Here is a 22,753-nt window from a genome sequence, read left to right as displayed (position 1 = left end):
ATATGATAAAAGTTTTTCATGAATATATATCTGAATATTATTGAGTCAAAAGTTTGAAAACACTAACATATTAAAAATATTTTATAAAATATCCTTATACAAATGTTTTTGTTTAATTAATTTTTAGTTATAAAATGTATATATCTTAATTTTAACTTTTATAACAGAAATATATTATTTCCAAATAACAACACAATGTATATAACAATTATCTTATTTTCTAAGAATATGATTTACGATAAATAAATAAATCTACTAATTTTGGAAAATGTTTAGGAGATCTCTTATGTTTTAAAATATTCATCTTTGTTTTATTTGCAATTTTGTTTTTTGTAATGTTTTTCGTAAGACATGAAAATGTATTTTTTGATTAAACACTAACAAATTAAAATAATAAACTGTTTATATGCTATTGATGAGATATTAACAAAATCCAAAATATATAACCTTTTAATACCAAAAGTATAGATATAATTCTTTCATGACGTATATTTTTATATAATATTAATAAGATAATATCAAATATTTTGTGGTATAATATTAATAAGATAATATCAAATATTTTGTGTAGATGATACTTATCAATATTTTTTTCTTAAAACCATTTATTATCTAATATAAATATTAGTAAAATAATTTATTAAAATCATCAACTCACCTAAGATAATGGAAATTTATTTTTATATAATAATAAATATGATAATATAAATATTTGTATAGAAACGATAATATCAAAATATTTGTATAAATGAAATATTGTAATTATCATGTTTCCAAAACTGTTTATTATTTAATATATAAATAAAATTTATGAAAACTATTAACTAAGCCTAAAACTATGGGAAATGTGACAAATAAGAAAATTCACTTATCAAATAATAGTATAGTTAACTTTAACCAATTCTAAAATACATGTGTCTATGTAAGAATTTGTAAAAGGGAGTTTAATATTTCAGACTCAAAAAAATATTTAAAATATCTAAATATTAAAAAGACTCATTTATAAACTCTCAAAGTTTTCTTTATAAAGACTCTCGAAGATGATAACCTTAATTTGGGAGAAGCAAACAAGAGAACGAGAAACACTAATTCTTGACACAACTGTTACGATACATAAAACCAGAAAAAGCTCAGACCCTACCTTGCATCGTAGGGTAAACAGAGATGTGTAAACCCTTGACTGTTGTCTACTTGGTTGCTCTACTTTTTATAGTCTCCGCGGCGGCTGAGGAAGGAAACGACTGCGGGGTCTCCGCCGCTGCTGTAAATTCAGCAACGGATCTTAAGTATAAGATCGTGGCTATCTTCTCCACGTTTATTGTCGGAGTTTTTGGTGTTTGTTTGCCCATCTTTGGCCTCGATCTAGATGGTATTTTCTACGCATTTGTCAGGAGATTCGGTGCCTATGTAATGGGATTCTCCACTGTCATCTACATTCTTCCTGATGCTATAGACAGCCTCACAAGTTCTTGCATCGGAGACTTCCCGATGACTGGAGTTGTTGTAGCCATGGCTGCTGCCATCTTAACCATGATTGAATCCATGTCCTTCGCTTCAGCTTTTATGAATAGAGCTCAGAACGGTGATGATCATAAGATTGGACATAAGCTCGTAACTCAGTTCTTGGAGTTAGGGACTGTGGTCCACTCATTGATCATTGGAATAGCTTTAGGAGCATCTCCAAATCTTAGCACTATTAAGTTTCTTATACCTTCAATTACCTTCCATCAATTGTTACAAGGAATTCGTCGTGGAGGTTGCATCTCCAAGGCAAAGTTTGAATTGAAGAAAACTTTAATTATGGTGATAGTGTTTTCTCTCACAACACCTGTAGGAATCGGGATCGGTATTGGAGTCGCTGAGATTTACTACAAGAGTGGCCCGATCACGTTGATAGTGTCCGGTTGTTTAAACGCTGCAGCCGCTGGAATATTGTCGTTCGTGACTGCTGGGAATATTGGTTCCAACCTCAAACCTCATAGTACTTGTCACATGTTACAAGCTTTAGGTTTTGTCCTCTTCTTGTTGATGCTGTAGGGTGGGGGTTCGAATACTTGGATTGTTCTCTTCTCTTTGCAATGTATCTTATTTATAGACGAAGAAAAAATGATACTCTAAACATGTAATTTGTTTTCGCTAAGGGTCGATTAGGATTAAACATAATATATAGTAAGAAAAAATACGAAGAAACTGTTTATACATAGTTATACATAGAATCACAATATACACAGGAAAAATGTAGAATGCATTGGTAATTCATCATACAATTTTTCCAAAAAGATAAACTAAATGAAAGTATGAATACTTCATAGACATACTTTCTGGGAAGGCTGTTACTTGGAGCCTTTCTTAGCCTTGAAATCAGAGACAGCAGATTTGGCTAATGTTGAAGGCTTTAAGACACTTTTGGGGTTAAGTGCCTTTCGGATCTTAAAAGCAACCCATGCCGTTCCAAAAGCGTGTCCTGCTGCGTCTAGCCCTTCGTTAGTAGCCTCGGCTGCTTTTGTTCCATACCTGCAAAACTCCATGAGGTTTCAATAAATTCTAAGCCAGTTTTGATCATTTGCTAGAGATCACTCTTTGCTGTGAGATATGCGATAGCTTTCATAGGAGATTGAAAAACAATACTTGTGATCAACGAGTTCCGTTGTGACGGTTGAGGAAGTCGACATGACGTTTTTTCCAGCCACTTCAACAGCATCACATATCTTGCCTGCAGAAATCAAAGAAGGCACAAGGTTACTGATGCCATAGGCCTCAAAAAAAGAAGCAGCACGTTGAAAGTGTAAATCACAGATTAGTGGAAGAGATAAAAAAAAATAAAAGGAGAAGAAAAAAAAAGACATTTATTCATGATGAAGAACCCTCCAGTTTAAAAGCCAAAAGGTTTACAAAACGTGTGGCAACTTCCACTCAGATATGCCCAAAAGAATAATGCTCCAGAGGTTATTAGCGTATATTTATCAAGGTAAGAAGCAGAATCAAACACCATATCAAGGAATATCTGGATAATGTCATTCGAAAAGACAGAAAAAAACTTGGAAATTTATGGGAATAGTCACCAGAAAGAAACTTAGATAAGCAAGCATGATTGTAATTTGTAAAGCAAGTAAATTCAAGATCAAGAAGTTTTTCCATAACCCTCCAAGCATGGGACAAAAAAACTGAGAAACAAAAAAACAAGTAAACCACTTACTAAACCCATCGAGGGATGCAAGAATGATCTCTCCAGGCAAGAGGCCAAAAAACTTCTTTCCAGCTTTTGAGTTTGCCACCGAACCAGTGATGAGTCCAGAGACTTTAACAACACCAGAAAGAACACCAGTCGCCACTTTCTCCGTCATTTGTGTCACTCTCTTAACCCTTTACATAGAAACCACAATAGAGAAATTAGCACAAGCACACAAATTGTTAGTTCAATAAAAACTACCATAAGAATGCACATTGACTATTTATATATATATATTAAAAAGTCTCAACCGTTCTTCAAAACACAGAAGCATCTCATACTACTAATGAAACTAAACGTCACCATACCTCTTGATTCTCCTCAACGTCTCAGGACTAACATCTTTCTCCTTCTCAGCACGACTCAGCCTGTTCTTCATAACCTCGTTCCCCCTCTTAAGCCTCTCCACAGTCACATCCCCACACCAAAGTATCCCTCTGATCAGCTGACCTGACCCAGAAGCTATCATCTTAGCAGTCTTGCTACTGTAATCCTCAATGTTAGGCGCGAGCGTGGTCCAATACGCCGCGCATTGACCCTCCACAATGTCCTTCCTCTCACCCTTCAACTCCTCGGGAGAAGTCGCAGCAGCCATTGAGTTTCCAAGCACCTCCTCTCCCTTCTCCGACATCCTCTGCTCCGCGAAACAGCAATAGTCCCTAAGAACCTGATCAAGCCCATGTAACACGTTCTCTTGCCCTTTGGAAGCAATGGTCAACCCGTAGTTTAAGATCTCGTCATCCGAATCGGATCCGGATTCCTTCGGCGGGTGGATCGAGAAGAAGTAATGCGATCCGTCAACCTTGGTCGCAACCTCGCGCTTCGTCAACGGCCACTGGATCTCGTCAGCGACGTTGGCGAGAACGGCGACGATGCTCTCTCCCTGGACGATTCGAACGATAGTGAGATCGCCGCACGCGAGCTCCACGCTGTAGGATTTGTCGATGAGGTTGAGGATGGCGCCGGGGACTCGGATGAGGATCTCCTCCACAGCCTGCGGCGGAGCAGACGGTGGCTGGTTGTTGGATGAGTCGCCGTGGTTAGGGCTCGAGGAGACGACGGGAGGGTAGAGATTGGGGGAGGAAGAGACGTAAGGATTCGTCTGAGCGAAGGGGTTATCTGGAATAGATTGATCGATTTCGGGATACATCGCCGGTCGTTGCTTGCCGTCGGCGGCACCGTGAGAAGGATTCATCTCCGCTGCGTCGTTGATTGAAAATGAAATTTTACTCGAAACGAGAAAAATTTTGAAACTTGAAAAAGGAGATGAGTTTTAATTTCCAAAATAAATAGTTATTTAATGAAAATAGCCATTATCCCGCGGGTTTTGAGTCCCCTCCCCATGCATTGCCGACCCAAAAAAAAACTATTTTTCAAATGTGAACGCAAGATATGACAACCTTTCGTGATGTTGATCGGTAAGCAAGAGCTCTATTGAATATCTAGAATTAAACAAAACAAACAATTTTAATTATAATTAGTTTTAACATACTTATGAAGATTTAAGTTACTAAAATGATACAAGTGTCATTTGAGGTTCTTAAGGTTATTTGAGAAGTTTTCAAATGAATATCTTTAGCATTTCTCTTTCTTGTCATTTGTTGTTTTGTTTATTTTTATTGTGAAATATTCCTTTAAATTTCTATACCAATAATGTTATTGGGAAATGTTGTTAAAAAAATCGGTTTAGATAGTGTCTAATATCTAGATGACAAAATAAAAAATATAGATGGCAAATTGCCATAAACAAAATGAGTTTTAAAATCTGATTTATACAATTTAAATTGGTTTATTATTTTAAACTGGTTAATTTTTTTTTAAATCAATTTAAATTAATTTTAATATATTAAATTAAACAATAATATTAGTGCAAATTTACAAACAAGTTTATTTCTTTTTGTATATGTAATTTTTTAATTCATCAAAATAATTTTATAATTAAACTCAAAAACTAAAATAGCTAATATAAATATATAAAGAAATAAATCCATCATTTGTTAACGCCTAGATCTCGTATATGCTTCGAATTATCAATTGTTCTCTTCGAAAAACATATTTACGGTCTAGCAATTTTTAAAACATTGTTAGGAAGTATCTACCCAAAAAGTTAAAAATAAAATATTCAAATCTTAAAAGTCATTTTAAAATATTAGATATATTAAAATACTTTTGGTCTGTTTTTTTTTTTACATTAAGATATCCAATATTTTTTATATAATTATGTTTTTTGAAGACTTCCCATTTGATAACTTTCCAAATGACCTTATTTTTTTTAAGTTTATTTTCAATTGGAGTTTCTAAGTTCTCAATTTAAATATAAGTGTATATCTATATAAATATAAATATTAGTATCTAGTTATGGGTATCTCAAGATCATGTGAACTTTAATCCAAAATATCTTAAATGCGATAGTTTTTTAAGATTTAGTATTTCAAATGTAATACTTTGAAACAAAGTTTTCATAATTTAAAAATATTGTTAATAAAATATGAAAATTTATGTAATATATTTAGAAATTTTGTTTGAAAACTTTCTACTGGGATTGCTCTAAGTATTTATAGTTTTCTGAGAATCTTGCTTGAAAATTATGACTGAGGTGGACGCTCACTACCATTGTACATTTGTACAAAGAGAACTTCAATCGTGGTGAAAAATAATACGTGGTAGTATTGAAGGTTGTTGTCGATAATGCTTTGACATTAGTGGCAGGCATATGATGTTTACGTCATAGACATTGTTATCATTATTTTTATATTATAGAAACGATATAAAACTTAAATTCACCCAACATGACATAACTTAATTTCAGTACCGACTTACACAACCGAACCAACACAATAGTAAGGGGCCAACACAAGGAGTCTAAGCGATGATTTGGTCTAGAGGCTTCGCAGCTTCCTTGTGGTCATGTTCTTCTTTCGCCAGCTTCTTGAGGCGAGCCAGCTCGATATCTCTACTCATCTTTCTCCTATACATCTCCGCAAACGTAATTGGCTCCTCCAAGATCGGCTTCTCTCCTTCTCTCACTTTAAGCGGATACACGGTTGCTTCCGGCGCCGGATTCTGGAACGTGGCTATTGATAGTCTGCTCGAGTTGGAGTTCACCACCGCCTGGTGGTCAGCGTTCTTGAACCTCCCGTTGCTCAGATACTTCAAGAGACATGCAAGTTTTACCAAGTCAAAAATCACAAACAGAGAAAACAAAAGCAGAGTGTGAGAGAGGTTGAGAAAGTACTGACGTGACCATGGTCACCAAGATTAACAACAAAAGCTCCTTCAACAGGCTGAACCGTAATCCATGTCTTCCCATCGTCTCGTGTGGCTTGTAAGCCACCGACTTGGTCTTGGAGCAGCAAAGTGATGGTTCCAGGGTCAGTGTGACGCTTGAGTCCGAGGGTTAGATCAGGCTGAGGGCATTTTGGATAATAGTTAACAACTATTTTTTGGTCCATGTCGACGCATGCATTGGTAAGTGCCTCTTTCTCAAGCCCCATAGCTTCAGACAAAACCTCAAGAAGTTTACAAGCCAAACCCATCAGCCTCTCGCTGTACTCCTCCGTCACTTTCACCCATCCTTCCGGCTTAGTCGGCCACCGTGAGTAGTCTCTGTTTCTCACCGGGTACGAGAAATACGTCACGATCTCTCTCCAGTCTTGAACAGACTCTCCCTGCATTTATAATGATTATTTCGTATTTAACTACAAGAGCATAATTTGCAGTTTACGGCCCTAAGAAACATGTGTCTAAAGGTCGAGTAATTCTTCAAAATATGTAGAAAACTGTTAGGATCTTAAATTTCTCAAGGAAGACCTAACATAAGATACAAGTGACATATGATGAATTACATGACAAACATAACCGATCTAGGTATAACAAGTGGGACATTGACATATAATCCGATCTAGGTATAACAAGTGAGACATTGACCGGCCAAATTAAGCTAAACAAAATTATGGTGGATATACCTGAAGATGACTAGAGACAATGAATCCTCCTTTTTTACCACCGGACATGTCGAACTTTAGTTTCTCCTCAGGAGGTAAGGCGAAGAAGTCTCGAGCGAGACGAGTCATATCGGCCACCAAACTAGTATCCACTCCATGATCGACCACCTGAAAAACACCCCAGTTCTCACAAGCCTCAACGATCTGACGACAGATCTCTCCTCTTTTCCCACCAACATCGTCGATTCCGGCGAGAGAGATCACGGGGATCTCCGTGCTAAACTCATTGTAGGCAACCTTGGGACGTTCATCCTCGTCCCGGACGAACTTAGAGTTGAGCTTAGTCTCTCCGGCAAGCTCAGTTAGAGTACCTGGAGCCATTTATAATTATCAAGAATGTAAAAATAATGCATGAACAAGAAAAAGAGAGAGAATATGTAATGGATATATAAGAAGAGAAAGAGAGTGCGTGGTAGCTGGGAAAACCTTTCAAAGCTTGTGATGACTGACAAATGAAGAGATCGTTAGCTACCTACCACCGTGCTTCTATCTCCTCTCTTTCTAGAATGACAAGTAACTCAACTAACTTAGTCCATATGACTCAACTAACTACGTGCTTATGCATTTATTCTTGTAATAAACTTAAAAACATCCATACTTATTATTATTTTTGCTAGATTTCAGCATATTATATGACATGGACGTTTTACGCTACAGTTTTTTTTACACCATGACGAATTGTAGTCGTATGTTTTTTTAACGATGAAAAGAAAAGCCACGTCTTAACAAATTGTTGTGGTCCGTGAATAATCCACGTGATTGAGATATTGTTCTGGTACGGGCTTGCGTTACAAATTTACAAAAATCCAGATCATCATCAACTTGCAATGCATGGTTACTTAAGAACGAGATTTGATGTGAGCACGACCAGGGGCGAAGCTAGGAAAATAAATTAGTGGGTGCACAATGCTGATAATATATATTATATATGTAAATAAATATGATTCTGGGTGAATCGAACTCCCTACCACAAGATTTACTGGGTGCAGTCACTACCAGCTGACCTAATTTGAAGTCCTAATTGTTATATGAAACACTATATTATGGGTGCACTTGCACCCAGAAGCGCCAACGTAGCTTCGCCCCTGAGCACGACTGAAACTTCGATTAAGAAGAAGAAGAACATCGGCGGAGTCTTAGCGGAAAAAAGGAACACCGGCGACGGCGACGGCGGTCTCTGACAAACCGGTGGCTTTGAGTCGTCTTCTCTTTTTCGTCAAGAGGAGGTGAAAAAAGATGTGAAATTAGAGTTTGATATACACGATTTGGGGATAAAACGGTTTTGTCCCTTTTGTTTTTTTTCTAACTTTTAAATTTTAAAATAATTAAATTAACAAAAATCGTTCTGGATTTAGATTAGGGGTTTAACTGGATTTACAGAAAAAATTATGCTAAGTGGATAACTTATACTTCATTTTTTGGCATATGGACAATGTACTTATTGTTTTGTTCTATATTTCCAATTTTTCCTTATTATTATTACCTGATTTTGTTGAGAAGAGAAGATAGATGATCAGATTTGTAGTGAATGGGTTTTTCTACTAGTAATTAATCAACTAATCAACAGCTTGATTTCTTTTTCATAGTGTGTGAGTTGTAGTCTTGAAGATTATATATGCAATTAAAATTTGACAATAATAAATTGTACCTTTGAGGTTTATTTATTTATTTGAGTTTAGTAAAATCTTTTCAAACCACTCAAATTTGTTGTAAAATTAAATTTATAAGTTTATATAATTTTATAACACATGATTAATTTTAAATTAAGATTTCTTAATTATGAAATTAATAGGACATTATTCAGTAAGAATTTTAAAATTAAAAAATGAATAAAATTCTTTCAGTTCAGTTTTTTTTTTCAAAAATATATTAATTGTATCTAGTCATTGATTGATTCAGTCAAATTATGCTGGGCTGCTTCGTATTTGGTCATACAAGTGTAATCTGGTGATAAATTTTCATTTGTAATTTCTGAGGCCCATTACTGAGGACGAATAAGGAGAAAGGTCGTTGTCGTTGATTATTTGGTAGTAGCAAAGAAGAAGTTAAAGAAAACTAACAGAACACATGAAAACCAAAGGACGTTCCAACAAACCTCTCTACTTGTATTTACCCAAAGTTATATTTTGTGTGAAGTAAACGCAAAGACATTTTCAACTATCCACTCTATCAAAATAAAATGCAATTTGAAAAGTTAACAACTTTCCAATCATGTTTGTCGTTTAGTTTGATTTCAAGATGAAATGACTATAAAATGATTGAACCATTAGAGCAACATTATCAATGCTAATTCTTATCAAACTTCTTAGAATATTTAATTAGTATTTTTAGTCTAAGAAGTTTTCTAAGATACTTAAGTAAAATACAACATTATCAATGGAACTTTTAGAAGGTTCTTAGGTATAGAATCATTTTTTTATTAATAAGTAGTAATTAAGATATATCCATTTATATTCAATACATTAAAAAGAGGAAAAAATTTAATTTAATTAAAATTACAAACATTTTATTACATTCCATACATAAAAAAAAAATTCATAAATCACACATTTATTCAATTCATAGAAACTTTAAAATCATTGGTTATTTGGAAAATGTCGAAATTTAGCCCAAATATTTTCGATTAAATCGAATTTTAATTGTTCATGGGCTTGTCTGTTACGGACGCTCGATCGACGATCCATTGCAGTGCCGAGATTTGAATTCGGAGTAACGGTGAATGTATCATCTTCCTCGCTTTCTTGAAATTCTCTCACGTTATACTGAGTGTATGATGATCGTTCATTCTCGACAATCATATTATGGAGTATGATGCATGCCTTCATAATATTTGCTATTTTGTCTTTATCCCATAGCTTGGATGGATTTTTCACTACGGCAAATCTAGCTTGCAGAACTCCGAAGGCACGCTCGACATCTTTTCGAACAGCTTCTTGGGTTTTAGCAAATAACGAATGTTTCTCACTTTGAGGAAGTCGGATAGATTGAATAAAAGTCGCCCATTTAGGATAAATACCATCAGTGAGATAATATGCCAAATGATATTGATTACCATTAACATAGAAGTTCACTTCTGGCGCAATTCCGTTAATAATGTCATCAAAAACGGGGGATCGATCAAGAATATTAAGATCGTTCATAGTACCTGGAGCTCTAAAAAACGCGTGCCATATCCAGAGGTCACTTGAAGCTACCGCCTCCAAAACAATTGTTGGTTTATCTGTTCCTCGGGAATACATTCCTTTCCAAGCAGTGGGGCAATTCTTCCACTCCCAATGCATACAGTCGATGCTGCCAATCATCCCCGGAAACCCACGTTGGTCTCCAATATAGAGAAGTCTTTGCAGATCCTCTTGTGTCGGTTGGCGTAGGTATTCATCACCAAACAAGCTGATTATTCCGGTGGTAAATTTGTGCAAAGATTTCCGAGCTGTCGTTTCAGCAAGCCGGACATACTCATCAAGTGAATCAGCTGCACCGCCATAAGCCAACTGTCGGATTGCTGCAGTACATTTTTGTAGGGGTGTTAGACTAGACCGTCCGGTACAATCGGTTCCTTGTTGAAAATACGGTATGTTGGTTTCGAGACGTTGTACAATACGCAAGAACAAAGATTTGTTCATTCGGAACCGTCGGCGGAATAACTCGGGATTGTAAGTTGGAGTCTCGCTAAAGTAATCATTCCAAAGCTTCTGGTGGCCGTCTTCTCGGAACCTCTCCATATAAATACGTTGCTTCCGCTTTTTTGGTTCTTCATCAAAGTTTTGAACGTAATCATTAACGTAATCTTCAACGTAATCATTAACATAATCTTCATCATCGTCATCGTTATGGTAGTGATAATGAGAAGAAGATGCCATTAGAGTTTTTTTACATTTAAAATGAAGAGTTGATGAAAGGGGAGAGATGTCTTTAAATTGCCAATGATCTTTCATATTTATAGGGGCAAATAAGCTCTTCTCGTGATACAACTTGTGAATGTATATTGTGTTCTCGTGATACAACTTGTGAATGTATATTGTTTTGTTGTGGAAGTAAAAAACAACTCATGTGACTCTTACACCTTTGAATTATTATGTTGTACCTTTGAATTATTATGTTGTTTAAAGTGGTTCACGAGACAAGTAGTTGTTGTTTCAAAGTCACATTGCACAGTTGGGTGACAAATTCGATATCAATAAGTTAATTATGCAAGTGATTGAATCGAACAATATACATGGAGTGGAGGCATAAACAATTAACTATGGAGGAATAAACAATTAACTAACAAAAAAGTGCACCAACCCTTACATTTAATTCATTACAATACAACACATTTGTAATTCATAAAGTTCATAACAATACAACACATTAGTACATAGTCTCATAAGGGTTAACAGCATGACACCAACACAAACTTCCCTCCGATCACCAGACCAAGTACCACTAATACAAAGAGCATGACACCAACATCACTTCCCTCCGATCACCAGACCAAGTACCACTAATACAAAGAGCATGACACCAACACAAACTTCAAACTCAATTTTTAAAGTAAACGACTTCTTTGCCAAGTCAGAAACTAAGTTCTCTAGCCTAACCACCTTTTCCTCAGACTCAAAGTTACTCATTAAGGTAAGGTTATCTACCTTTTCCTCCAACTGCAGAATGTGTTTATCCCTCGCCCTCATCTCCTCCATCACCGCGACGTCCCAAAACTTCCAGACATGGCAATCGCCATCATCCACATTCTTGCAGGTGTATACCCTCCTCCCCGGATCGTTTTTTGATGTAACTAGAATTGGTGCATCACCACAATAGCAAACCTGGGGGAATCCAAACTCCACCTCAGGTTGTGGAGGATACTGCATAGGGTACTGAGACGGCTCAGGATACTTCAACTCCAACTCAGCTTGGTCACGACCAATAAGCTCTTCTGTCTCGCTGTACCCACTATCAGCTTGATCCCCACCATAGTGTGATGAATCTGAAGGCTGGCTGTAACTATATCGGCAACACGTTTCCAGAACGTCCCTGATTTTTGTCATTCCCAACCACTGCATCCTTAGATGTGTTGAGCCAAGCACTTATGACGACCTCGTCATCAGCTGGAGTCCATTGCCTTCTCTCCTTAGAGGCAACTGCTGGGTCTTCACGTTCAGGTGGACTTTCAGGTTGTTGTGAACTATAAGGAGGGATCTCCGATGGATACTGAGTAGAAGGATAACTTCCATACTGATAATTTTGGCTGTGGAGAAGATAACTATAACTAGGGGACTCACTATAGGGATTCAATGGATTCCTTGGATCCATTTCGATTATAAGGACAGGAATAGAAAAGAAAGATACGTGAGAGAAAGAAGAGAGTAAGGGATAACCACAACAAGAATTAAACTTGTTGCTGCTATTTAAAGAAATTTGAGAGAACAACCATCAGAGAGCTTAAATGTTTCTCTAACAATCAACTACCAGGGTCTAATCAATATTTATTACTCGGAAAATAAAGAATCAAAGCAAACAAGTAAGTAAATATGATACACATTAGTTACTTATACTCGTTACACATAACTAATCAATATTTATTACTCCTCCGAAACTAACTACAAAACCAAGCAAACTAACTACAAAACTTTCCCAAGTAACACTCCTTTGAAACCAAACTAAGTAAAAAAGTCAGTACAACGTTTTCATTAAATGTCGAAACCTACTTACTTCAATTTACACACCAACTAAAACAACACATGTCAATGATGAAGCCAATGTATCTAAAACAACTAGTGTAGAATCAAAATTCAGTATAGATCACAACATATAACGTGGCTCTCCATCAACTATACAATCAAAATTCAGTTCACTAATCAATCAAATATATAACTCAAAATTCAATTCACTAATCAATGAAGCATTTTTTATTAACTAAAGTTCACTAATCAATCAAGCATTTTTTTTAACTAAAGTTCCCTAATCAATCAAGTATACGAAAAATTCACTAAAAAACCTCTGCTTTACAATCAAAAACACAGATCACTATACAATCATATTCATCGGTAAACAAAAGTCCATCAGAAACACGAACCAACAGATCACTATACAATCATATACAACCAAAAGGCGAATCACCAATCTATTTGTTTAAATGATTCCTCTATATAGCTAACGGAGGACGGAGAAAGAAGACAAACCTGTTGGTGACGGCGGCGGAGATGGTTTCTAACCGGAGAAAGAAGAGAGTCGACGACGGCGGAAGTACCCGTCGAAAGCGACCGAAGGAAGAGACGATGAAACCCAAACTCCGCGGACCTTGATCAAACCCAAAGCATGCAAAATATTAGAAACACATAATCGATACGAGAGAGAGAGACAGAGAAGAGGGAGACAGAGAGAGAGAGAGTAATACGAACCTGCAGATTCGATGGCGAGATTCCACGATCGATCGATGTGAATCGCCGTCTACGGTTTGAGAGAGAGAGAGAGAGAGAAGAGGGAGACGGAGAGAATAGATCCAGAGCAAAACGACGCGACCCTCTACCGCTTCACGTCACGTATAACAGAATGACACGTGACAGAAGAACGAAGTCAAAAAACTTCTTACCTAAAAATCGCCTCCTTCATTTAAACGGACTTTATATTTATTTTTGGGCCAATATTGGGTAAGAATCGCCCATAAGAAGTGTTCAAATGTCTTGATAATGTTGCTCTTAAATAATCATAATCATAACGTGGTCAATTCTACTCTAATCTAGTCACCATCCGTTTCAGCAATAACAACCAACCGTTGTAAGGCTATTTGAGAGGCGATGCAATTCTTTCTTTATAAAAAGCTTAATATGGTTCGTCATGACATATACCACAAACTCATACAACTAAAGCAACAAAACAACCCTTAACCAGCTGCATTCTGCAATGGTTCGCGCTGAGATCGACACTGGAGCTCCTTTCCGGTCTGTTAAAGAGGCTGTCACTCTCTTCGGCGAGAGAATTCTTCTTGGAGATAATTACATCAACAAGTCCGCAGAGGTTATAAAACTAAACGCATACATGTTTTGCATATAACATTAACCTGAGATATGTGACTACACATATATATATATGTATATGTATCAATAATTAACATTGTTGCAATGATTTTCCGACCGTGTGGCTTAGAGAGACAATGGAGATAGTGATGCGGTTTTTAAAAGTAAAAGCATAGAAGCTGAGTTGGATGAAGCAAAGGAGAATCTGAAGAAAGCTGAAGAAGAGAACAAGGTTTTGTCTCAGCTCCTCGAAACACTAACCCAAGAGCTTGAAACTACTAAGGAAAAGCTAAATCATTCACATAAAAAGTTCCCAGAACACCCTCAAGTCGACGATGACCTCAAGTTCATAGAGCATTCCACGGTTATTGAACCGGATAGCATAACCGAGATTAAGATGAACCGGTTTGATCAAAATGATGTGTATGATGAGGATCGTCTGGAGACGAGGCGTTCGGTGAAGTTTGCGAATCCACCGTTGTTAACGAAGGTCATTGAGAGAAAAGATGATAAGAAGAACCAAGCTATAGTAAAGAAGCAGACAAAGAAAATGAAGCCGTTGGTCCCATTGGCTGCTTGGCTCTTTGCAAGAAACCGGTCACGTTAACCGCTTTTAGCGATCCTTGTCTTGCGTTTATACTCACGCACGCCTTACGAATTCTGAAATAATATTTCCAAAACTAGTTGTTCTTATTTTGGGGGTTCGTTCGACTTTATTTTGTTATATTTTTATTTTCGACATGTAAGTAACTGATAAGCCGAAACTATAGGAGGCCATGACTACAAAATATTCAAAACTACTGTATTTGGCCTGTTTGCTACCAACGAGAGAGCAGAAGAAAAGTCTCAAACTAGCTTTGAGTTCAACAGAGAGGATACAAACATATAAGATGCCACTCAAAGTCACGTCATCCCCATCACACTCCTCAATCATCCAATCTTCCAGATGATGCTGCATGAAGCGGAGAAAGAGTTTGGGTTTAGGCAAGAGAGAGGCATCACCATTCCTTGCGACCAAAATATATTTCTCTTTCTCTTGGACATCATATCAAATCTCACTAGCTAGCTAGCTAGTTCATAGTTTGAGTTTCCTCCCATTATAAGCGGAATAGTTACTATGGATGCACAACCCTTTTTTTCTCATGGACATCCTTGGGTTCCACGTTACTCCACATGTGTGTCTGTCTCTATAAACATATGGATGATCGATGATCATGATTGAAGCTAATCTGGTCTCTTCAACACTCATATATCAACAACTCATTACAAGATATTTCAGCATTAATTTATTGATGACTGTTCTTGTTGTGATACAAACATCGTAAATGTTGCGGTCAAACTTAAATTTTGTTTTACTCTTACATTTTATAGCCATAACATGTAAACGATAAAGATTTATCGCCCTCCATAGACGTTTTCATTCGTCTCGCCATATGAGATGAGAGAGCTGCTATCAAATTGTTGCTTCGTGTGTTGAGAAAAAATGCCATAATCTAAGCCCACATTTTAATTGTAAAATAAGACATGATTTATCTATTTAGATTTATATTTTTTTTGTCACTTGAAAAGTACATGTTATTCTTCATATTTGCGTTGTCTGAAGCTTGGTTATCATAATAATACAGATAATATTTGTCAATAAATACCGGATTGTGTAAGTTTTGTAATTGATTTTGTTGGTTTTCATTGAATGTTTTTCTTAAGGCTTGGTTTTCATTAGCCTTATTTTGCATGTTTTGATATATATTAAGATTTTTTTTACAAAAGAAAATTATGACAAAAACCACAATAGATAGGTCGCGTTAAAGGCATGGCACTACATGATGCCCGCCCACAGTTTTAAATTGTGGAAGATTACATTTTATTTTCAGTTGTTATGGTATTATCTTAGGATTAAATATTGTTGTAAATTATATTAAAAAATATTGTTGTAAAGACAAAACAAGTAAATGCGTGTAGCATGAATGTGACACAAGAGCATGAAAATGCGCTTCCTGTTTACAAAAAAAAAAGTGCTTCCTCCACCGTCACATGAGCTGAGTTTGCTTATCGAATATTCTATATTTGTATTTGTGGACTCATTTATCTAGATTCTATGATTTAACATTTCATCCTTTTTAATCATAAAAGCGTAAGTCATGCGTATGTATAGCAGCATGCAAATTGGTTACAAAAAAATGACAAGCCTGGATTGACGTATTTGCTTACATAATGCGCCCATTCATATCAGTAATTAAGTTGACCTATAATATCTTAGATAATCAGAAATAGCTTGTTTTCCCTCTGGATTATTATGATATATATTTCAAATTAAAAGTACTATGGGAAATCGACATGAAAAGGCCATGAGAATGTGGTTTGGAAGTCGATGATACAACTATATCTTCCTCTTTTAATCTCTGTTTGAGTATATCAGCTTTCCAATGGTTTCAAATGTAATCCAAATCATCTTCAAACTGTAGACGCATTAATCGTAAAAAAAATAAATTCGGATGACTAAATTTAATATTCATTCAAAAAAAGTTTACTTATAATATACTGAAACTTTCGTTAAACTAACTTTTATTGACCTGCAAAAATTGTATTCTTTCATAATCAAAACACATTTTTATTGTTATTGCTCTTGTTGTACGGCCACTTCTGCTTTAGATGCGTGCATTTATAATTCGGTGGATATAGGGTCATATATTGGTTCTATTCCACCATCTTTGCTTTTAGACTGTTGAAAAACTGAGTTCTAATTTATCTTTTTGTCAATTTTCAGATATATTTTTAAATTTTCAGATTTTCACACACTACTTCTTCATTTCATTAGTTTTTCATCTAAAATGACACTTAGCAAAAACTAAGGATCGACAAAGCTATTTGAACCTCTAAGTTTTGCATATATCTCCGATCCTTTCCGTATCCAACACAATTATTGTGGTCTACTCGACGGTTACTAGTTCAAAATATAGAAAACAAATTTGTCATGTTTTCACATATTTTTTCGTTTTACAAAAGAACTTATCTCCAAAAGTACAAAAATTAAGATGCTAATTTGTTTATCTAGCTCAGTTTTAGTTCAAATTTTTCTTTGTTCATGTTTAAAATTCTTAAAAGCTATGGTTTTGTTATTCTTATTGAGAATTGATGAGGATTTATCATCATGATCTGTAAAATTCAGGATTTTTTTTATAACATGATAAGTGTACAAAAATACATTTTGAATTCATTAGTTTTACTTATTATTATATTTGACTCCGGTTAATATTTATTTTGGATATATCTTCCTACCATAACATTTAATTTATCAAACTCTTTTAAAATGACAAAAAGTACATTTAAAAATATAAATAGAGCTAATATTATCTATGACTTAGTAGAAAATTTAAACATTAGTATTGATTCAAAATAGTGTAGTTTAAGAATATATGTAACTATTATTTTAGCACTTTTCTCATTCTCATTATGTAAATCAATGTGGCTAATTTAACTGAGTTTGCATGTAATTACGCTACATGGAGGCCCGATAGTAAAGCTCCAATCCAAATAACTTTGGTTTTCCAAGAAGACACGCTACTTAAACATAGTTCGTGCAAAATCCCAATGCCGTGCGGAGAGGGAAGAAGAAAACTAAGACTAGTCATGGGTCGTGTGATTAGGGCTCAACGTAAGGGTGCATGCCACTGGTGCCGTCTTCAAGTCCCACACTCACCACCGCAAGGGTCCTGCTAAGTCCGTAGCCTCGAATACGGCGAGAGAAATGGTTATCTCAAGGATCCTGGACGTGGCGCTCCGTTAGCTCGCGTTGATTTCCGACATCCTATCCGTTACAAGAAGCAGAAGGAGCTCTTTGTCGCCGCCGAAGGTATGTACACGGGACATTTCCTCTACTGTGGTAAGAAGGCGACTCTCGTTGTCGGGAACGTACTTCCACTTAGATCTATTCCCGAGGGAGCTGTTGTCTGCAACGTTGAACTCCATGTTGGTGACCGCGGAGCCCCCGCTAGGGCTTCCGGTGATTACGCCATCGTGATTGCTCACAATCATGACAACGACACCACTAGCTAGGTAATATTCTCACCGTTGCTTGTGTGGCACGTGAATTGATCCTTTCTCTTTTAGATTTCTTGTTTGATTATTAATAAATAAAAGTGAATAATATTATTGTCATATTAAAGGATCAAAGAAGATTATGCAAAGTGGATGTGGAGCCATGATTGGTCAAGTTGCAGGTGGAGGAAGAACAGAGAAGCCCACTTCTTAAGGCATGTAACGCATACCACAAGTACCGCGTGAAGAGAAACTGCTGACCAATAGTTCGTGGTGTGGCTATGAACCCAGTCGAGCATCCTCACGGAGGAGGAAACCGCCAGCACATTGGTCACGCCAGTACGGTCAGACCATACGCGATAAATCAGCTGGTGCGAAAGTTGGTCTCATTGCCGCGAGAAGAACGGGTCGTCTCAGAGGTCAAGCTGCCGCATCAGCAGCCAACTCTGACTAGGCTTAGACTTGTGACACACACTTCTATCCTTTCTTTAATTTTGTTAAAGACTTTCGTTGTATTTTATTTTATAATTCTTTTGGAGTTTTGGTGCTTATTGCTTATGAACTTTGTATTAGATTTACCTATAGAGAAAACAGTTATTATGGTTTATTTATTTGCCGTTATTTTACTTTTTGTACGTCCAATTTCGATTTTCATTGAAAAAAAAAAAAGTTGGCTGATAATTTAGACAAAAGTGAACTACGAAGACGTAAGAGTTGGTTGTGGTCACTTTGGTGCGCTAAACTTTTGTCTGCTCAATAAATGGAAACAATTGATGCACAAAAATTAATCAAATTTGAAACTGTTTCAACTCGGGTGTTTTTTTACTAAAGAAAAAAATTCTACTTGGTGATTTGGAATGAATCAAGAGTCAGAATTTATATGTTCAAAAACCATTTCTATCATAGCTTCCAAACTTCAACCTCTTAGCCCCTGGAGCCTCGGCTTCAAAATTAGGTCTCAATCGGTCATGCACACAGACACATCTATCACCCATCTGACAACCTCTCGCAGTGCCATAGTACATGCACTGTTTCTGAACCTTATTTTGATCAAAGCGTCCATTGAATTTTCCATTTTGTGAATGGTATTGGTTAGTTTCATGATTCACGGTACCATGTTCCCTTATAAGGTTTTTGAAATAGTCATCACTCTTCATTGGTTGCACTACCGGTTTACCAGTCCGGTTAAAGTTCATTGGATAATTGTTGAAACCATTTTCAGGACCCCTTCCAAATCCAACTGGTGCCTGAACAATGTTCATTTCAGGAGTGCGGTATGCAGGATTGTGGTGAGGAGGATTCATTGTTACCTTTGGTTCAGAGAAAACACGTGGAGGTCTCTGGTGGGGGTTAACGTTCATTGGTAGAGAACTCGACGGGATACGAGCTGGTAGAGATGGTTGCGTAACACATGGTTGAACAGGCATTGGTATACTAACCGGGTTTCTATTGATCTGATTTAGTGGGGATATGTTTTGGTTTACAGGCTTAGGTGGTGACACTCGTCTCTGCTCAGGCTTAGGTGGTGACACTCGTCTCTGCTCAGTCTTAGGTGGAGACACTCGTCTCTGCTCAGGGTTAGTAACAGGCTGAGAAGCTGTGAAACCCTGTTTTTGAGGTATGATTGTTGGCTGTGGCTTTGTCATGGGTAAGGCAGTGGCGTGTTCCGGAACAAGCCTAGTAGGGTTGATGGTTTTAGTCTCAAGGGGCTGATTCTTAGGTGCAGAGGATTTACCTGTTGTGTCAGTGATCAGATTCTTGATCATTTTCGGGTCGCGGAGGAGTTTGATAAGTAGATCAGGATCGATCATACTCCCTTGTTCCTTGGTTTTCATCAGTGCAGCAAGAGCTGCAGAAGCAGCAGCGAGGCTCAACTCTGGTGCAGGACCAGAAACCAGTTCTTGGATTGCACACTGAGGTTTGGTCTCCAAGGAACTTTGCTTGCTTGCGGTAATGTTGGATTCAAGAGAAGTGTTGGATGATTCCTCTGAAGATTCAGACTCGTCCTCGATTGGAGTGAGACGGATGGTGGGTGTTTTGCTGTCGTCAAAGCTTTCGGCTCCAACAACCGGTGAAACAGACGGTCTGTGTGAAAAAGACAGAGGATATAAGAGACAGCTATAAAATGGTTGAATAGCAAGAAAGAAGGAAAACAAGTACCGAGAAGGGATGGTAGAGCGATGAGGATAGAGGGCTTCCAACACTTTAGAAATCCTCAAGTTTTCAGTTCGCCTTTCTGTGCTCTCGCCACCATCTCCCATTAGCCAAGCACCACTGACTATGAACTGTTTAAACCCAAAAGACACTTTGATATAAAATAAAAGCTTTTCAAAAGAGCATTTACCAAATCTCTAGATTGTGTATAATAGACTACCTTAGCAGGTCGTTTCCATTTGATCCGAGGAATGGTTGAGACACTAATCTTCTCTGCATAATGATTCCCTTCAAAACCAGGTGGAAGATCTGGGACTTGACGTCTCCCAGGTGATTGCTTTGGGTAGTTAAGACGTTGTGGCTGAGATGCAACTTTGGCCGGACAGTCCTCTGTTCGAAATATCTTAACCTGTTCAAACATGCATTGTTAGAACTTGACAAAAGCTGACATCTTCGAGTAACATCTATCAAAGATGAATAATCAACCACAGGTTTTTACAGAGCATCTTGATGGTTGCAAATATGCATTTACCAATCTGTGTACTCAAATTCATCATACTTTGTATATAAAATAAAATGGATCAAATTTTCAAAGTCAATTTTTATTTTTTTTTATAAATGATTCATCATCATCATATATATACAAACGTGGTGTGCACCTCTTGTCATTATCTGAACTGAGTTCAACGTTAGCTTCAAATAATATCAAGATTAAAGTCCAAAATACCAAAGTTTCTTTGAAGTATTATTCATCAAAATTGTTTCTTTCAAATTCTAAATTTTGTTTATTTTAACAAGAATATTAATTTTATATCACCTTTATACCGATTTGGATTCAATATTGCACAGTTTTAGATCCGATTAAAGATCCAATTAAGATTCAATCAAGTAACGGATTCACGAATCATGTGGCACAAATCAAAAGCTGAATCAAAGAAACAACATCGACCATACGACGATTTAGATAATATAATATTATATACCTGACAAAGCTTAGGACCTGATGGCCAAGAAACCCTCGATTTCTTCGATCTCTTCATAATATTCATATTAATCTCAAAAGATCTAATCCAGTAAACACAAGAAAAATCGAATTTATTTTTTTTCCAGGTAATTCGATTATCCGTTTATCAGATTCAAACAGACGATGACCAAATACGATTCGCTAGATCTACAGATTCAATTCGGGGAGCGTGAGTTAGAGATCTGTGAGAGAAGAAAAAGAAAAGCGAGGAGCGGCGCGATGATTTGGGTGGCTAATAAGAAGAACCCTAGAACAAAGCTACAACTGTGTCTCTTCTTTATCTATTTATTGTGTTTTTTTTTTTAGACTGTATTTATATATATATATAAGGTTTTTTATTTTTATTAATTATTTGCGTGTAATTCGCAACTCTCAGCGACTCCGAATAATAATGGGTTTCGTATTTGATGGCGTAACGTTTCTAATATTTTGGAAACCTATCTTTTTCATGTAATGAAATCCTTTATTTAGCAGCACAAAAAAGGATATAGAAATCATATTTTTAGTAGTAGAATAGACATGGGGAAATATATAAAAAGAGATTTCGTTTTCCAATTTTGTCTTGTTTGTCTAGATTATTTTTATAAAGTTATAATTATTATGAAACATTATAATAAATTGAATAAAAACGCACATGAACCAATTTTCAAACTAAACCATAAGTTCATTCAGGTAAATGAAAATATTGATCCGTGTAAAATATCATTGAAGATATAAGATAAAATCACACACTTTACTTTTATATGATTATTTAACTATATTAAATTAATAAGGATAAAATGCAGTTTATAATATGAATATCTTAGAAAATATATCCGGATGTAGAAAATAAAATTTCAGATTTGTCAAAAATATATACATAGCGTTATCACCCCTGATTGGAACGATACAGTAGCTTCACTCTTGCAACTTGCTTGAAGTAGTATTGATTTTTTCGTTTTGGTAAAAAAAAAAGGATGGTTTCACCTCTTTACCGAGAACTCAAGCATTATAAATAGTCACTTTCATCGTGAATTGAACCTGGATAGCGGTAGTTACAACCGTAACTCCTTTACCACTAGGCCAACTCAACGTTGGTGAAGTCGTATTGATCATGTGCTTAAAAGGGATGGCTTTTACTCTGTTTGGAAAGAACGAAATTCATGGAAGCATGATCGATGGTGTATGGGTCACGACAGAAAAGCTCACTTGAAACATAGATAAGCAGACTAAGAATCAGATATCATCACTTCGTTACACCAAGGATTATCCGCTGGAAGAGATGATGCAAAGATGATTTGAGGTTAAATAACGTTGAGAAGGGTTACGTCTC

The 22,753-nt window shown here is 36.3% G+C and overlaps 6 protein-coding genes and 1 pseudogene across 6 annotated transcripts; 3 read left to right on the top strand and 4 right to left on the bottom strand.

The window, feature by feature from the left end:
- Window positions 1–818: 818 nt before the first annotated feature.
- Window positions 819–2,126, top strand: LOC111200302 (probable zinc transporter 12). The gene has a single exon (XM_022691063.2). It carries the CDS (start codon window positions 1,165–1,167, stop codon window positions 2,035–2,037), a length of 873 nt encoding a protein of 290 aa, XP_022546784.2. The 5' UTR covers window positions 819–1,164; the 3' UTR covers window positions 2,038–2,126.
- Window positions 2,127–2,147: 21 nt separating this feature from the next.
- LOC111200301 (senescence/dehydration-associated protein At3g51250-like) lies at window positions 2,148–4,522 on the bottom strand. Its single transcript, XM_022691062.2, has 4 exons — window positions 3,538–4,522; window positions 3,197–3,363; window positions 2,629–2,713; window positions 2,148–2,514 (listed from the first exon to the last, which is right to left on the bottom strand). The coding sequence occupies exons 1-4, from the start codon at window positions 4,422–4,424 to the stop codon at window positions 2,334–2,336; spliced, it is 1,320 nt and encodes a 439-aa protein (XP_022546783.2). The 5' UTR covers window positions 4,425–4,522; the 3' UTR covers window positions 2,148–2,333.
- A 1,426-nt stretch (window positions 4,523–5,948) lies between these two features.
- LOC111197703 (naringenin,2-oxoglutarate 3-dioxygenase) lies at window positions 5,949–7,635 on the bottom strand. Its single transcript, XM_022691061.2, has 3 exons — window positions 7,195–7,635; window positions 6,469–6,897; window positions 5,949–6,379 (listed from the first exon to the last, which is right to left on the bottom strand). Exons 1-3 carry the CDS (start codon window positions 7,552–7,554, stop codon window positions 6,092–6,094), a joined length of 1,077 nt encoding a protein of 358 aa, XP_022546782.1. The 5' UTR covers window positions 7,555–7,635; the 3' UTR covers window positions 5,949–6,091.
- A 1,831-nt stretch (window positions 7,636–9,466) lies between these two features.
- On the bottom strand, window positions 9,467–11,093 carry LOC125578180. Its single transcript, XM_048740518.1, has 2 exons — window positions 10,517–11,093; window positions 9,467–9,480 (listed from the first exon to the last, which is right to left on the bottom strand). The coding sequence occupies exons 1-2, from the start codon at window positions 11,091–11,093 to the stop codon at window positions 9,467–9,469; spliced, it is 591 nt and encodes a 196-aa protein (XP_048596475.1).
- A 2,081-nt stretch (window positions 11,094–13,174) lies between these two features.
- Window positions 13,175–15,097, top strand: LOC106364836 (WEB family protein At3g51220). Its single transcript, XM_013804323.3, has 2 exons — window positions 13,175–14,229; window positions 14,359–15,097. The coding sequence occupies exons 1-2, from the start codon at window positions 14,116–14,118 to the stop codon at window positions 14,833–14,835; spliced, it is 591 nt and encodes a 196-aa protein (XP_013659777.2). The 5' UTR covers window positions 13,175–14,115; the 3' UTR covers window positions 14,836–15,097.
- Window positions 15,098–15,547: 450 nt separating this feature from the next.
- On the top strand, window positions 15,548–18,731 carry LOC111200594 (annotated as a pseudogene).
- A 302-nt stretch (window positions 18,732–19,033) lies between these two features.
- LOC106367718 (zinc finger CCCH domain-containing protein 45) lies at window positions 19,034–21,747 on the bottom strand. Its single transcript, XM_022691060.2, has 4 exons — window positions 21,401–21,747; window positions 20,638–20,826; window positions 20,424–20,548; window positions 19,034–20,348 (listed from the first exon to the last, which is right to left on the bottom strand). Exons 1-4 carry the CDS (start codon window positions 21,464–21,466, stop codon window positions 19,148–19,150), a joined length of 1,581 nt encoding a protein of 526 aa, XP_022546781.2. The 5' UTR covers window positions 21,467–21,747; the 3' UTR covers window positions 19,034–19,147.
- Window positions 21,748–22,753: the final 1,006 nt, after the last annotated feature.

This window comes from Brassica napus, chromosome A9 (genome assembly GCF_020379485.1).
Source record: "Brassica napus cultivar Da-Ae chromosome A9, Da-Ae, whole genome shotgun sequence".
Taxonomy (NCBI): domain Eukaryota; kingdom Viridiplantae; phylum Streptophyta; class Magnoliopsida; order Brassicales; family Brassicaceae; genus Brassica; species Brassica napus.
Note: the sequence above shows the minus strand (reverse complement) of the source record. Positions and strands in the feature narration are given on the sequence as shown.